The 13,253-nt window shown below is 55.8% G+C and overlaps 1 protein-coding gene across 1 annotated transcript in view; it reads right to left on the reverse strand.

Annotated features, from left to right (window-relative positions):
* POU2F3 (POU class 2 homeobox 3) overlaps nucleotides 1–13,253 on the reverse strand; it is a 74,692-nt gene that overhangs the window by 7,954 nt on the left and 53,485 nt on the right. Inside the window, exons 3-8 of the mRNA XM_006105253.3 lie at nucleotides 12,396–12,498; nucleotides 9,696–9,778; nucleotides 7,355–7,537; nucleotides 6,908–7,049; nucleotides 5,328–5,464; nucleotides 3,147–3,308 (exon numbers count right to left, since the gene is read on the reverse strand). Coding sequence (XP_006105315.2) covers nucleotides 3,147–3,308; nucleotides 5,328–5,464; nucleotides 6,908–7,049; nucleotides 7,355–7,537; nucleotides 9,696–9,778; nucleotides 12,396–12,498 — 810 coding nt within the window. The remainder of the gene's footprint in view (nucleotides 1–3,146; nucleotides 3,309–5,327; nucleotides 5,465–6,907; nucleotides 7,050–7,354; nucleotides 7,538–9,695; nucleotides 9,779–12,395; nucleotides 12,499–13,253) is intronic.

Consider the following 13,253-nt stretch of genomic DNA (forward strand, 5'->3'; position numbering starts at 1 on the left):
CTTCACACTCCTCCATGCCGCAACCGCTCTTCTCCGTGCCCGTGTCTGGCTGGGATTGAACCAAAGTGAGCACCTGTCTCTCATCTGCTCTAAACAGAGCACCATCTGGAAAGGTCCAATGCTGCTGTGACGTGGCCCAGGCTCCTTAACAAGGCCGACCACACCCTACAGCCCCTGCCTCGGCCACATTCTCTCACTCCCTGCGCCCAACCCTCTCCAGCCTTCCCTGCTTCCTCTCTCCACACCCCAGTCTCAGGGCCGCTGCGCAGTTTCCTCTGCCTGTACCCTCTCCTCCCTGTCCTCCCAGCTCGCACCTTTTCCCCATTAACGTCCCCTCATTCTCTGCTGTCAGTGTGAACATCCTTCCTCAGAGAAGCTCTGACTCCTGCACTAGGTTAGGGCCCTCCAATGCCCCACATCTTCTCTGCAGGCTTCAGCACAGGCTTCATGTCGGCTTTCCCTGCTGGCTGTGAGCAGCTCGCAGAGGTCCTGCAGGCCACTGTATCCCAAGGCCAAGCATGCGGGGTCCTCAGGAAATGCGTAAGAAAGGAATGATGACTGAAAGCCACAAGGCTTCCAACTTAAAATTTTAATGGACTCTTGTAGTTTTTAGAGTATTTTGGTATCAAGGCTCGTCATGATCTGGCCCTCGTCAATCTCTCTGACTTAGTCCCAAACCCTTTGCTCCAATCAGACTGAAATGCGTGTGTTTCCCCAAAGATATTATGTTGTTTGGAATTCCATGCCTCCTCACAGACTGCCCTTCTGCCCGCCATGCTATTCTTCATGCTAACTCCTAATCCGCTCTTCAAATAAACAGGGTGCCGGTCCTCTCGGACCTCATTTGTTTGTGTTTGTCAGTGTTCCGTAGCCCACAGAGCTCCTCACCTCCCCTTCACTTCCCCTGCACCCATCTCACCGCGATTCCTGCTGCTCTGCGTCTCCTTCCCTTCTTCCCCTGACGCTCTCCTTTTGCCAGTCCCTCAAGTGCTGCTGTTCTGCAGGGTTGAGACTGGGCTCTCCTCTTTGCTGCTTCTGTATAGACCCCACAGGTGGGCTCCTTCCCACCCCGGGTTTCAACCACCGTGTGTGTGCTCACTGCGGGCCCGCATCTCTCTTCCGCCTTCTCCCTGACTCCTGACCCACAGTTCTAAGTGCCCATGGACACTGCCACGTGGGTGTCCCAGAGGCCTCACTGAACATCATAATAATGGAAAGAACTGAAATGGTCACTCTTTCCAATTCCCAAGCTAGCTCCTCCCCTGCGTTTGCTTGTTTATCAATGGCATCACCACCTACCCAGCCAGCCCAGCCCCAATGCTGGTAGCCATCCCAGAGCAGTCTCTTTCCTCACTACTCTCCACGGCCCCACCCAACTCTCCATTTATTAGCCAACACCTAGTGACTCCACCTTCTAATTATCTCCTGGATCTCTCCATCCCCCTCATTCTTACCACTTGGTTTTGCTTCAGCCTTCATTTCTCTACTGGATAACTCCCAGCCTCTCAGAGCACCTTTTACGCTGACGTGAGAATGATCATTAGTCTAAAAAGCAAATATGATCATGCCAGTGTCCCGCTTAAAAATCCTCCCACGTCTTCTCTACGCCTTTAAGGGTTTTAGCATTGCACAGCGGCTCTTCAGCCTGTCCTTTGCTCACTTATCCGGCCTCATCTTTCTACATGCCTCCCCATGGAACCACCTGCAGTCCCATGAATGTGCCACATGTTCTCCCTGACCTGTACCATGTTCTTGTACTTCCCCCATCCTTTTTGCCTCTTCACTCCTTTTTGCCTTTTAGACTTAGCCCAGGCATGAATTCTCTCCTCAGGGAAGCCTTCCCTAACCACCTCCCAAGGCTTTATTAGCTGTGACTACTAAGTTCTCCTGGAGACATTATCACGTGGTTTATCATTTGTTTATTTGACTGTTTCCCCGCTAGGCAGTGAGGTCCCCCGGGAGAGGGACGCGGACTATTTCTCTGTGTAGATAGTGGTAGACAGTCAGTAAGTGTTTGGTGAAGGAATGAACAACGGCGCAGTTTTGTGAAACAGCTATGCCCCACCCTGGACGAGGCTGAATGTTGTTTGTCTGTGAATGCTAAAGACTCAAGGGCACCCCCATTATCCCCCACGACCTTAACCTTCAACCATCCCCATCCCCAAGGATGGATAAGAACCTTCCCACCCCACCCTCTAGGCATCATCTTTCCTCTGGAGAGAGAAGATGTTTTCTCCTCTCCAAACTGCCACATCTGCCTGACCTCCATGTTATTCCCGCCCGACTTCTCCCTGTCTGTCAGGATTACAGATATAACTGTCCACCTGACACTTCCTCTTGGGTGTCTAGGACTCATGTCCAGCTTACTGTGACCAACTCTAAATTCTTAGTTTTCCTTCTCACACCTGTTCCTCCTGAGTCTTCATCATCTCAAAAAAGTGGCAGCATCTTCCAACCAGCTACTCAGGCCAAAACCCTGGAAGTCACCTTCACCTCGTTTCTCAGCCCACGTCTGAGCGGTGAGCACCTCTTGCTGGTTCCACAGTGAAGTAGACTCAGAATCCAACCACTTCGCCTCACCACCTCGGCTACCACCCTCGCCCAAGCCTCCAGGCCTCCTAGCCTGATTGTCGTTCTCCTGGCTGCCCTGCTCCCACACATTATTCTCACAGCAGCTCCTGTCGGCGGCTCAGGCGTCTCTGCTCAGAGTTCTCCAGTGGCTTCTCTCACACAAACTAAAGCCAGGTCCTTCCAATGGCCTGCTTCCTGCTACTTCTCTCACTTCATCTCCTACCTGTGGCCTCCTTCCTTGCCACCCTGGCTACACTGGCATGCTCGCTGTTCCTCTAACATGCCAGACGTCTCATTCACTGGTCCTTCTTTCCTTGAAATACTTTCCTTGAGATATTTCCCTTTCACATTCAGATCTCTGCTCAAATGTCACCTTATCAGAGCGTCTGAATCTCTATTAAAAACATCTCCTCACGATCACTTTCTCTCTCCTTATCCTTCCTGACATTAGATACGGAATACACAGCATCTCTTTGCTGATTTATTTACATCATGTACCCAGCAGCCCCATCCCCATCTTCCCCACAGGCATCGTCGCCCTCAGTGCTTGGCACAGCTAGTTCCCGGCCACTCACCAGACGGGACGTGTAGACGGGTGACTTGATGGGTGTGGCCACAGGACAGTTGATCCGCTTCTCCTTTTGGCGTCGGTTGCAGAACCAGACCCTCACCACCTCCTTCTCCATGGACAGCTGCTCTGCAATCATGGAGATCTCCTCTGAGCTTGGCTTGGGATTCTACAGAGGCCGAAGGGACAGGGAGTGGTCAGGAGAAGAAAGGAGTGGGGTCAAGAATTGAGGGTGAGGGACAGATGTTCCACAGAAAAAGGATAAAACAACAGATGGACCAAAAGCTTTAGAATCAGACTTAGGATGGAATACTCGCTCATCACTTCCTGTGTGTCCCTAAGAAATGTTCTTAACCTTTCTGAGCCTCCGTCTTATCATCTGTGAAATGAGAATAACAATGCCTACCCTGGAGGATTATTGTGAGGATTAAATTAGAAAGTGTGTGTGAGCTGCTGCACACGGGCCTGCCACAGGTCCTTCTCCTGCTCCTTCCTTCAGGGGAAGCTCTGCAAAGACGAGTCCTTGGTGAGTCATGTGGGGACAAGAGCCCCAGGTGCCCTCCTCTGTGCTCTGTCCTCACAATCTGGTGCTTCTCTTGTGTCACTGCCTCCTGTCCTGCCCCCAAATAGGGAAGGATACAGCTGAAGCCTGTGCACCCATCAAGACTGTGGAAATTCAGATCACACCTTCCCGGCCAGCGTGGCTAGTGGCTGAGCGTCGACCTCTGAACTAGGAGGTCAGAGGTTCGATTCCTGTCGAGGGCACATGCCCGGGTTGCAGGCTCCATCCCCTGTGTGGGGCGTGCAGAAGGCAGCCGATCCATGATTCTCTCTCATCACTGATGTTTCTATCTCTCTCTCCCTTCCTCTCTGGAATCAATAAAAATATATTTTTTAAAATTATATATATATAGATCACACTCTAGTTCTGCCCCCCAACACCCACCCGTCTTTGACCTCTGCCCTCTTCCCTCCCTCCGACACCTTCCCTTAGGCCCCCCTGTTGCTCTGAGGAAACCGAATCAGAAGGAAAAGCCAGCTCTTGGGGTCCTGCCAGCAGGAAGCAGCCTCCAGCTCCTTGACCAGATGCATTGCAGCCTCTGCTTAAGGGCGGCCGGCCTGGGGCCTGGGCCTGCGTGGCTGGTGGAGACCACAGGCACGTCCTCAGGGGCCTGTGTGATGGAGATGCAAGCTCTGGAGTGGTACCTAAGGACCCTGATTAGAAGCTCTTTGGACCAAACCTGTTTTCCTCTCTTCTCTCCCCCAGCTCCCAGCGGGACACAGAGTTGATATTATTAGCTTCAACATACAGGTTCAAGACTATGCTTTGGCTCCTCGTTAAAATCTGTATGTATGTAATATGATTGCAAGTATTTAAATGTGTGTGGAAAAGAGAAATAGAAGGAAACACATTTAGATGGCATTTGACAATTAAATTTTTTTCCTTCTCCATCCCTGTCTTTTCCTAATTGTGTACAATAAGCATTTATTACATTTATAATTCGAAAAATATAAAACAATGCACAGAAAGTAAAGAATTTCTATACAATGCCCTGGCTGTGCTCCCTCTACTTCAACTGAACATAGAGCTACACTCTTTTCTGGGAATCCGTATCCCATTTTTTAAAAAATATAGTTTTATTGATTTCAGAGAGGAAGGGAGAGGGAGAGATAGAAACATCAATGATGAGAGAGAATCATTGATGGGCTGCCTCCTGCACGCCCCCTACTGGGGATTGAGCCCACAACCCAGGTGTGTGCTCTTGACTGGAATCAAACCCGGGACTCTTCAGTCTGCGGTTTGCGGCTCTATCCACTGAGCAACACCAGCCAGGGCAATATTCCATTCTTTAAATCTCCCAGTGGAAGGGGCGATGGGCCCCAAATAGGCATCAGGGCAAGAAGGGTCAGTGGGGGAGGAAGTTCCTGGGATGTGAGATAACAGGCAGACCGTCACTCACACACCTGGGTGACTACAGAGGGGAGTGTGTGCTCTCTAGCCTCTTCCCACAACAGGCGTCTGGTGCCCAGGGGTTGGTGCCAAGGGGCTTACATGTGCCGCTCGCCCACCCACACGTGCCGCTCACCCACACGTGCCGCTCACCCACACGTGCCGCTCACCCACACGTGCCGCTCGCCCACCCACACGTGCCGCTCGCCCACGCTCCCGCCCCAAGGGGCCACTCACATCCTGGAATCTCTTCTCCAGGGTCAGGCGGATGTTGGTCTCAATGCTGGTGCGTTTCTTCCTCTTCCTCCCGAACACTTCGGTGAGGGTGGGGTAGGCGCTGGGGGTGCTCACCGCGGGGTCCGCCGGGGAGGACTCTGCGGGCGGAGAGAAGGCTGAGCGGACCGCGTCCAGCGCCTCTGCTCCTGGGGCTCTGCAGGGGCCGTTTCCGGACAGGCCTCCCCCAGCCAGGGCAGCGGTCGGCCCCCCACGGCCTCTGCTCCTGGCTCCGGGCGGAGAGCCCCCGCCCCCCAGCAGGGCCGCCAGTGTGGGTCCGGCCCAGGGACACCCAGCCGCCGGGCATGGGTGGGCTGGGGGGGCGCAGCCAGAGCTCCGGGAGGAGGTCCCCGAGTTGTTTTGTAGCCGCCTCGGCGGGAGCCCCGCACAGGGTGAGCGGCTGCGCTGGTCGGAGGCCGTTTGCTCTTCTGTGCAAGTGCCGGCCACGGCGGCCTGACTCAGAGGCCGGCGTCTCCCTAGGAAGGTTCGGGCTCCAATGGGGGTCCCCCTAGAAATGATCTCTAAGGCCCTTCCCCAAGGACCCTCGGGCCCTTTGACCGTAGCCCTCGCTTCGATGCTGCTGTAAAAGCTGTGGAGGGACCGTCTGGGGGGGCGTCCTTGCCCCTCCCACGTTCCAAGTGGAAGGACTTCCAAGGGGGTGGCATCCTGCTGCCCGCCTCCCGGTTTCCACGGTAACCACCACCCTCACTTCCACCAAACAGAGGCCCTGGCCCTGGCTCTGCTCGTTCCCTCTCAGCCAGACCAGTGGTTCCCAAACAAGGGTGATTTGGTACCCCCGAGACTCCCCCAGGGGACCCCTGGCAATATCTGGAGACATCCAGTGGGTAGAGAACGAGGCTGGTGCTAAACAGGACGGCCCCCCACAGCACAGGAGTATCTGGCCCCAGCTATTGATGGTGCGTAGCTGAGCTCTGTCCCTGACAACAAACTCTTCCGCTCATGATTCCAAACTGTCCCGAGGCTTACCTCCCCGCCCTGCGGGGCGCCTCCGGCCTCCACACCCACTGCAGTTCCCTGCCAACTCCACCCCCGCTGTAAGGCTTTCCCTACCCGACCTGTGTGCTGTGTGTCTCGCTCACCTAGCCCTGCCCTCTGAGAGCCTTCTCAGGATCAGCCAGATAACGACCTCCTGTCCCTGTCAGGACTGCTGCCTCCTCCTCCAGTGGCTCAAGAGCCCCCCTCCCTCTCCCCTGACCGAGCCCTGGTCCCACCAGCAGCCTGGGCAGATGTGCCTGCTCGGCAGACCCAACTCCATCCTTGCCAGCTGTCCTGAGGTCTAGGCTGGGGCTCCGGGTGGGGTGGGAGCAGGTGCGCGTTTCCATGGCCACGGGAGCTGTGAGCCACGCAGCTGGCATGCTCCTCTCCTTGTGCCTGTGTCTCATTTCTCAGTTGGCTCCAGACTCAGGGGAAGGAGGAAGGGGTGTGGGGTATGGACCGCCTAAAACCCAGCACCGACAAGTCACCCCCCTCCCCTGCAGGCTGTCCCAGGGCCCGTCCACCCTGCACCCCTGAGGGAGGCCTACCGGCATCGCTCAGCCACTTCTCCAGCAGCGGCTTGAGCTTGCACATGTTCTTGAAGCTCAGATTGAGTGCCTCGAACCGTGAGATGGTGGTCTGGCTGAAGTCGTTGCCGTACAGCTTCCCCATCGCCAGCCCCACGTCCCCCTGGGGGCAGGGAGGGGGGATGAGAGACAGGCCCACACCCACCACCCGAGCACCACCTGTCCCCTCCGCTCCCTTCTAGGTGGCTCCCCCTTATTTCTCTTTATGGACTCTGAGGGTCCGTGCCCACAGACCTGGCCCTCGCCTGGCTCTCATTTCTCTCCCCTCCACCACAGTTCCTCAGGGCCACGAAGGGCTCATGCCACAGGCGCAGGATGGGCTCGCCCCCAACACGCCCGGCCTCAGGATGCTCTTGAGACCTGGCCTCGAGGAGCCCCGTCTCCTGCGTCTCCCCCACAGAACCGAACCTGTGTGAAGCCCAGCTTGATGCGCCTCTGCTTGAAGGTCTTGGCAAACTTCTCCAGCTCCTCCAGGTCGCTGGGCTCATCAGCGCCCCCAGAACCAGGCAGATGCTTAGGCACCGGGAGATGCTGGGGCACTTCCAGGTGGGGGTCTAAGGAGGGTCCCGGCAGCCCCGGGCGCCCGACGGCCTAGGAGGGAGCACAGGCCACGCAGACGCAGACAGTCAGCATGGCAGCGGCAGTGCCGACGTTTACTAACAGGCGGTTAGCAGACGGCGGGTCCTGGCTGCCTGCACGCCTATATTGGGAAGGGACGTTTATATGAAGGGCGAGCAGTCGCCTAGGCCAGCGGGGGGCGAAGCAGCAAGTGGGCCGGCCATAGTCCGCTGGGTTTCAGCCTGTGACTCGCCGACTTGGGAAAGTTATCTCCCTCCTGTGGGTTTTCCACCATAAAAGGAGCCAGCAGGCTTGTCTACAGATTCCAAAGAGAAATCTCAGGACAAGCAAAAGGTTGTTTGCTTGGTCTGTTTTTACCCACAAAGCAAAGTCCTGAGGTGTTGAGCAGGCATGAACTGTAGATAACACGGGACATCTGACACTGTCACCTTAACAGAATTCTGTACGATGTCAAACTCCTGTGATTGGCATTTTACCTTCTAAACCACCCATTTTCACTCATTAGGATGCTTTGGTTTTGGCTTTTGTTGTTTGTTTGGTGAATCCTCACCCGAGGATGTCTCTCCATTGACTTTTAGAGAGTGGAAGGGAGAGGGGGAGTCAGAGTGAAACACTGATGTGAGAGTCATTGATGCCAATTGGCTGCCTCCCACACGTGCCCTGACCTGGGCCGGGGATCACGCCTGCAACCTACGTACATGCCCTTGAACAGAATCAAATCCAGGGCCCTTCAGTCCATGGGCTGATGCTCTATCCACTGAGCCAAACTGGCTAGGGCTGCTCTTTTTTTTTAAATCAAAGGCATTTTAGTGCTCTCTAAAGGCACTGTGATCTCATTTGTGGTTGTCAGGAGAACTTTTTTCTTTCGTTTATTTTCATAGGAAAATGGATCCTTAATCCTAGAATCCATGTTGTACCCAGGCGTACGTTGTACTTCAGGCGCACGTTGGACCTGAAGACATTGATCATCCCCAAGGAGGGAGGCCACCCAGGCCGAGGGGCCACTGCAGGGCCACTGCCCATGTGGCCAATGTGGCCTAAGTCCACCCTCTGCTCTCTCCTTCCCAGTTATTCTTCTCCTAGACTGGGGCTAGCTTTCTGCCTTTTCTCATCCAAGACACTCGGGGTTACCATGACCACAGGCGTTGTTATGATGGGGAAGTAAAGGACCTGAAGGAGGTTGAGGACTCCTCCCCAGCGAAGGGCCTTTGGGATGGAATCATTTAAAACAGTCATGGATCTGATCCTGTCGACATAGACCAGACCCTCAGGACACAGCTCTGTCTTCTTGAGACTTCCTTTTCATTTGTGTATTTGTTCTTGCATCGGACAAATACCAAGTTCTTTGCTAGACCTTCACTTTCCCCCTTCACATCCAATTAGATGCCAAATTGAATTGATTCAACTTCCCCAAACATCTCTCATTCGCCCCTCACCTCTATCTCATTGCCATCACCCTAAGCCAGTCACTGTCACACTGTCCAGGATGCTCTCCGAGATGGAAGAGCTCACCTGGAGGAAAGTGGGGAGCTTATGCTTCTAGTGTCCCGTTCCCATGAGCCACTAGGTGGCGCTGTCCACCCAGGTGTCCCGTGACTAGCCTCCTAAGCCAGGGCCCTTAGTGATCCTTGGGAATCGCAGCATAGAGAAGGGGCCTTGGGGTCCACTTCTGCAGAACCACCTCAGGCGGCTGTGCAGACGGGAGGAGCGGCAGCCACAGCACAGCCTGGCTACTCTTGCCAAGCGTGCCCCCCCCCCCCCGCCCCCGCCATGAGGCCACCTTTGGCCCAGGTGCAAGGAAGAGCCACTGGCTTTGTGGTCTCCCCTCGGGGCGTAAGAGCGCCAGGCTGGGCTGGCCATCACTGTGGCGTCTGGGGAAGTTAGCTGGCCTCTGGCTTTGAGGTGACTGTGCTGGGGTCTGGCTGGGGGTGGGAGTGCCTGCACTATGGGGCGGGCTAGGCCAGGAGCTGGTCACTAGTCCTCATTCAGCCTCCACCACCGACAGGGGCCACCCTCCCTGACTGTGGCTGTCATTGCCCGCCTACCATCAGGGCGCATCCCGGCTACTCCCACATCCCAGGGAGGCAAGAGCCCAGCTAGGGGCTGAAGGAAGACCAATGGACTGAGCTCTGTCACACTCCCGGGGGAAACCAGGGACATGTGGGCTTACCTGGGATGCCAGGCCGGGTCCAGGCTGTGGGAGGAGCAGGGGGCTTTGCTGCTGTGGGAAGGGGAGAAGATTGGGCTGCAGACCTGGTGAGAGGAGGACAAAGGTCAAAGGAATGAAACCCAGGCCACGTGACAAACACCCTGCAGCTTTGGAAGCGTGACAGCTCTCCTTACCGCACCCCCCCCCAATGAACCAAGTCCCGCAGCCCACCTCAAGCCCCGTGGAGAGGCCCCATGGGCGCTGCCAGGCATCGCCACACACAGCCCGAGGCAGAGCAGACTCAGGGAGAAGCAGATGTAAACAGCAGTCCCCAAACCAGTCCTGCTGCTCCCCCCAGCCCGCCTGCCTGCCTGCCCGGGGCAGGGCAGAGGCTGAGGACCCAGCAATCTGCTCTGAGGTGGACATCAGGGCTAGGGGAGTCCAGAAGGAAGGAGGATGGAGAGACCCTGCGGGCAGGAGATGCGGGTGTGAGGACTAAGGGTTCCAGCTGCAGCTGGGAATGTCCTGCTGCCTGGACAGCTCCACAGGCCCGCCCGTCTGCGAGGATGTCAGAACACGTGGATGGGCCATTGGCGGGGCCCCAGGCCGGACACTTTACACGGGGGAAGGCCTGAGAGAAGGGAGAGCAGCCAGGCCTCTGAGACTCCATCTGGTGGTGGGACTCCCCTGCTCATCCCGCTCGCCTGCCCTCCCCCGGGCAGGTGTCCCCGTAGGAGTCTCCTGGTTGGTGGTCACGCCAGTGTCTTCCTCAGGGAAGGTCACAGCCAGGCCTCTCGCTGCCACTCGGAGCAGGGCCACCACACCCCACAGCAGAAGGGGGGGTCACCCCGATCGCTCAGCACAGAGCTCAGCCTCAGGGTCTCTGTGGTCCCCAAGCTGGTTTAGGTCATTGATGTAGAGCATCAGCTGATGTTAAACGTTATGCTCCTCAGTCTAAAAAAACTCAGGACTTGGTTTTGTTTGTTTGTTTTTGTTAATCCTCACCCAAGGATATTTTTCCATTGATTTTTAGAGAGAGTGGAAGAGAGGGAAAGACAGAGAGAAACATTGATGTGAGAGAAACACATCGATTGGTTGCCTCCCACACGAGCCCTGACCAGGGCCAGGGGTCAGACCAACCTGCAACCAAGGTGCGTGCCCTTGAGTGAAATCGAACCTGGGATCCTTCAGTCCTCAAGCCAATGCTCTATCCACGGAGCCAATCTGGCCAGGGCGGTGTTTTATTATTAAAATAAATGGGCAAGAACGCTGGCCGGGGAGTGCTAGCCGTAACCTAGCATTCACGTTGTGTTTTGAAGTGACGGAAGCCTTTTCACGTGCTTTATTGCAGGCGATCCCATCACCTTGGGAGGTCGAGTTTTACTTTTTTATGGAGGAGGACATAAAACCTCAAAGAGGTTAAGGTAAGTTTCCCAAGAACACACAGCTAGTAATTTTTACCAATGAGCTTTTTGACTCCAGATTTTGAACTGGGCTTTTAATTGTTGGTTGTTTGCTCAGCATTATGTTGGCCTCACTGGCTATATGCCTGGGCCAATTTCATATCACTGTCGACCAACAGGATACCGAGTTCAGGAGTGTGATACGTATTATTCTGCCGAGACAAATGCTTCAAGGTTCAAATACATTCTGGCTCATCATGATGGTGACACCCGAGATGCTGGCACCGAGGGTGGGGCTGGATGCGAGCCGGCAGGGGCAGGACCGCAGCTCCATTGGCCCTGGATTCTGGAGCTTACACTCCTCCATCCTGTTTGGGCGAGTTGATGGATATAGGAGGCGGAGAGGTGGCAGAGAGGATATAGGAGTTAGAGGGTCAGGAGCAAGGGTTTTAGACAGACAATTCTGAAACTTTCTAGGAGGTCACCAGAGGCATAATATGAGTACCCAGTGCACACAGTTGTTTTGAAAAATAAATCAGGAAAACCACTCAGCAGAGCTCCTGGCACATCATGCTCAAGTGATGTTAGCAATGATGATAAACATTCTGTGTTTTATTTATTTGTTTGTTTGGTAATCCTCACCTGAGGGTATTTTCCCATTGATTTTCAGAGAGAGCAGAAGAGAGGGAGAGACAGAAAGAAGCATCGATGTGAGAGAAACATGCAGGGCCTGGGCCAGGGAGGAGCCTGCAACCCAGGCATGTGCCCTTGACCGGAATCGAACCCAGGACCCTTTGGCAGGCTGACGCCCTATCCACTGAGCCAAGCCGGTGAGGGCACAATTGTTATAAATATTCTAAGCCCTTGCTCTTGGCCAGGTTATCTGGAGGTTAAGTTCTGGCCAAAGAAAACCTGGCAGCCTGTAGGTGGCACTGCTGCTCCACCGAGGCCTCACAGTCCGGCTTCCTGAGGGACGTGGAGAGAACTGGGGCGTCTGCATGGCATTTCCCAGGAGCCACTCCTTCCTGCACTGCCCAGGTCCCGCCCCCTCCCCTCAGCCTCAAGTGGCCATGAAATCAAAGAAGATGGGAGAGGGAAGAAGAGAAGGTGACGGCCTGGAGGGGCAAGGACAGGGTCCCTGGCTCAGGCCGTGATCGGGAAAAGCTGATCTTAACACCAGCGGGCTGAGCCCCTCGCCCAGATCCCACCGGCTCCCTCGCCCAGCCAGCAGCGGGGCCAGCAGCGGGGCCAGCAGCGGGGCCAGCAGCAGGGCCAGCAGCAGCAGCAGCAGCACCTGGGCCACGCGAGCCGGTCTCACCTTGCTGCCCCGGCTGACTCTGAGAGAGCAGGAACTGCGAGACGGACTGCAAGTGGCCGGGAACCAGCACGAGCTGCTGGAGGGGATGGAGGGACGTCAGGTCCTGCGCGGGAGAGAGACACACATCACCGGACTCACACGCCAGACCGGCCCCTTCGCCCGCTGCCCATCTGTTCCGGGTCTTCAGACGCGGGAGTGTGCGGCAGTGACCTGGTCTGTGCCCTGCATGTCCCCAGTGTCTGGGACGCAGTCGCTGCTCCGTTAATGCTGATGTCATTACGGCGCAGCCAGGAGGCCTGGCAACCTGCTGTCACCACAGCCTGGCCTGTTGTTAACGTGTGTGTCAGTCCTGTCCCCCAGCGAGACTGCACATGCCCCTGGGGCAGCGCCTAAGTACTCTCACCTCTCAGACGTTTACTCTAAACATGACATGCAGTCCCAACTGTCCAGTTTTTGAAATCTCATGGCACTTTATTACGCTAGAAGCCAAGTCTTGGCCGGTTTCTGGGCCCGAACCGTCTTTCCTGGAGGAAGGCAGCAAGTTCTTGGTTCTCGGTAAACCCCACTGGGTTCCATAGAAAGTCCTTATCCCGGGGCTCCTCCCACCAGCCCAGAACCTGGAAATCCCAGTCCCCAGATTCCTCCCAAGCAGAGGAGTGGGTGCACATCCCGTTTTAGATTCGGCCAGAGAAGGGGGGCCTCTCTCCTCCCCGGTGAGCCAGGCCCGACAGGAGCTCCCACATGAACGCCTGCTCACACACTGTGGGCTGTGTCTTGACACCCCCTTCTTCCCTGGGCCAAGGACCCCCTCCAGTTTGGCTTTGACGTAAACACTTGCGGGAGGAGGGGGGCATCGAG

Source organism: Myotis lucifugus, unplaced genomic scaffold (genome assembly GCF_000147115.1).
Source record: "Myotis lucifugus unplaced genomic scaffold, Myoluc2.0 scaffold_654, whole genome shotgun sequence".
Classification (NCBI taxonomy): Eukaryota; Metazoa; Chordata; class Mammalia; order Chiroptera; family Vespertilionidae; genus Myotis; species Myotis lucifugus.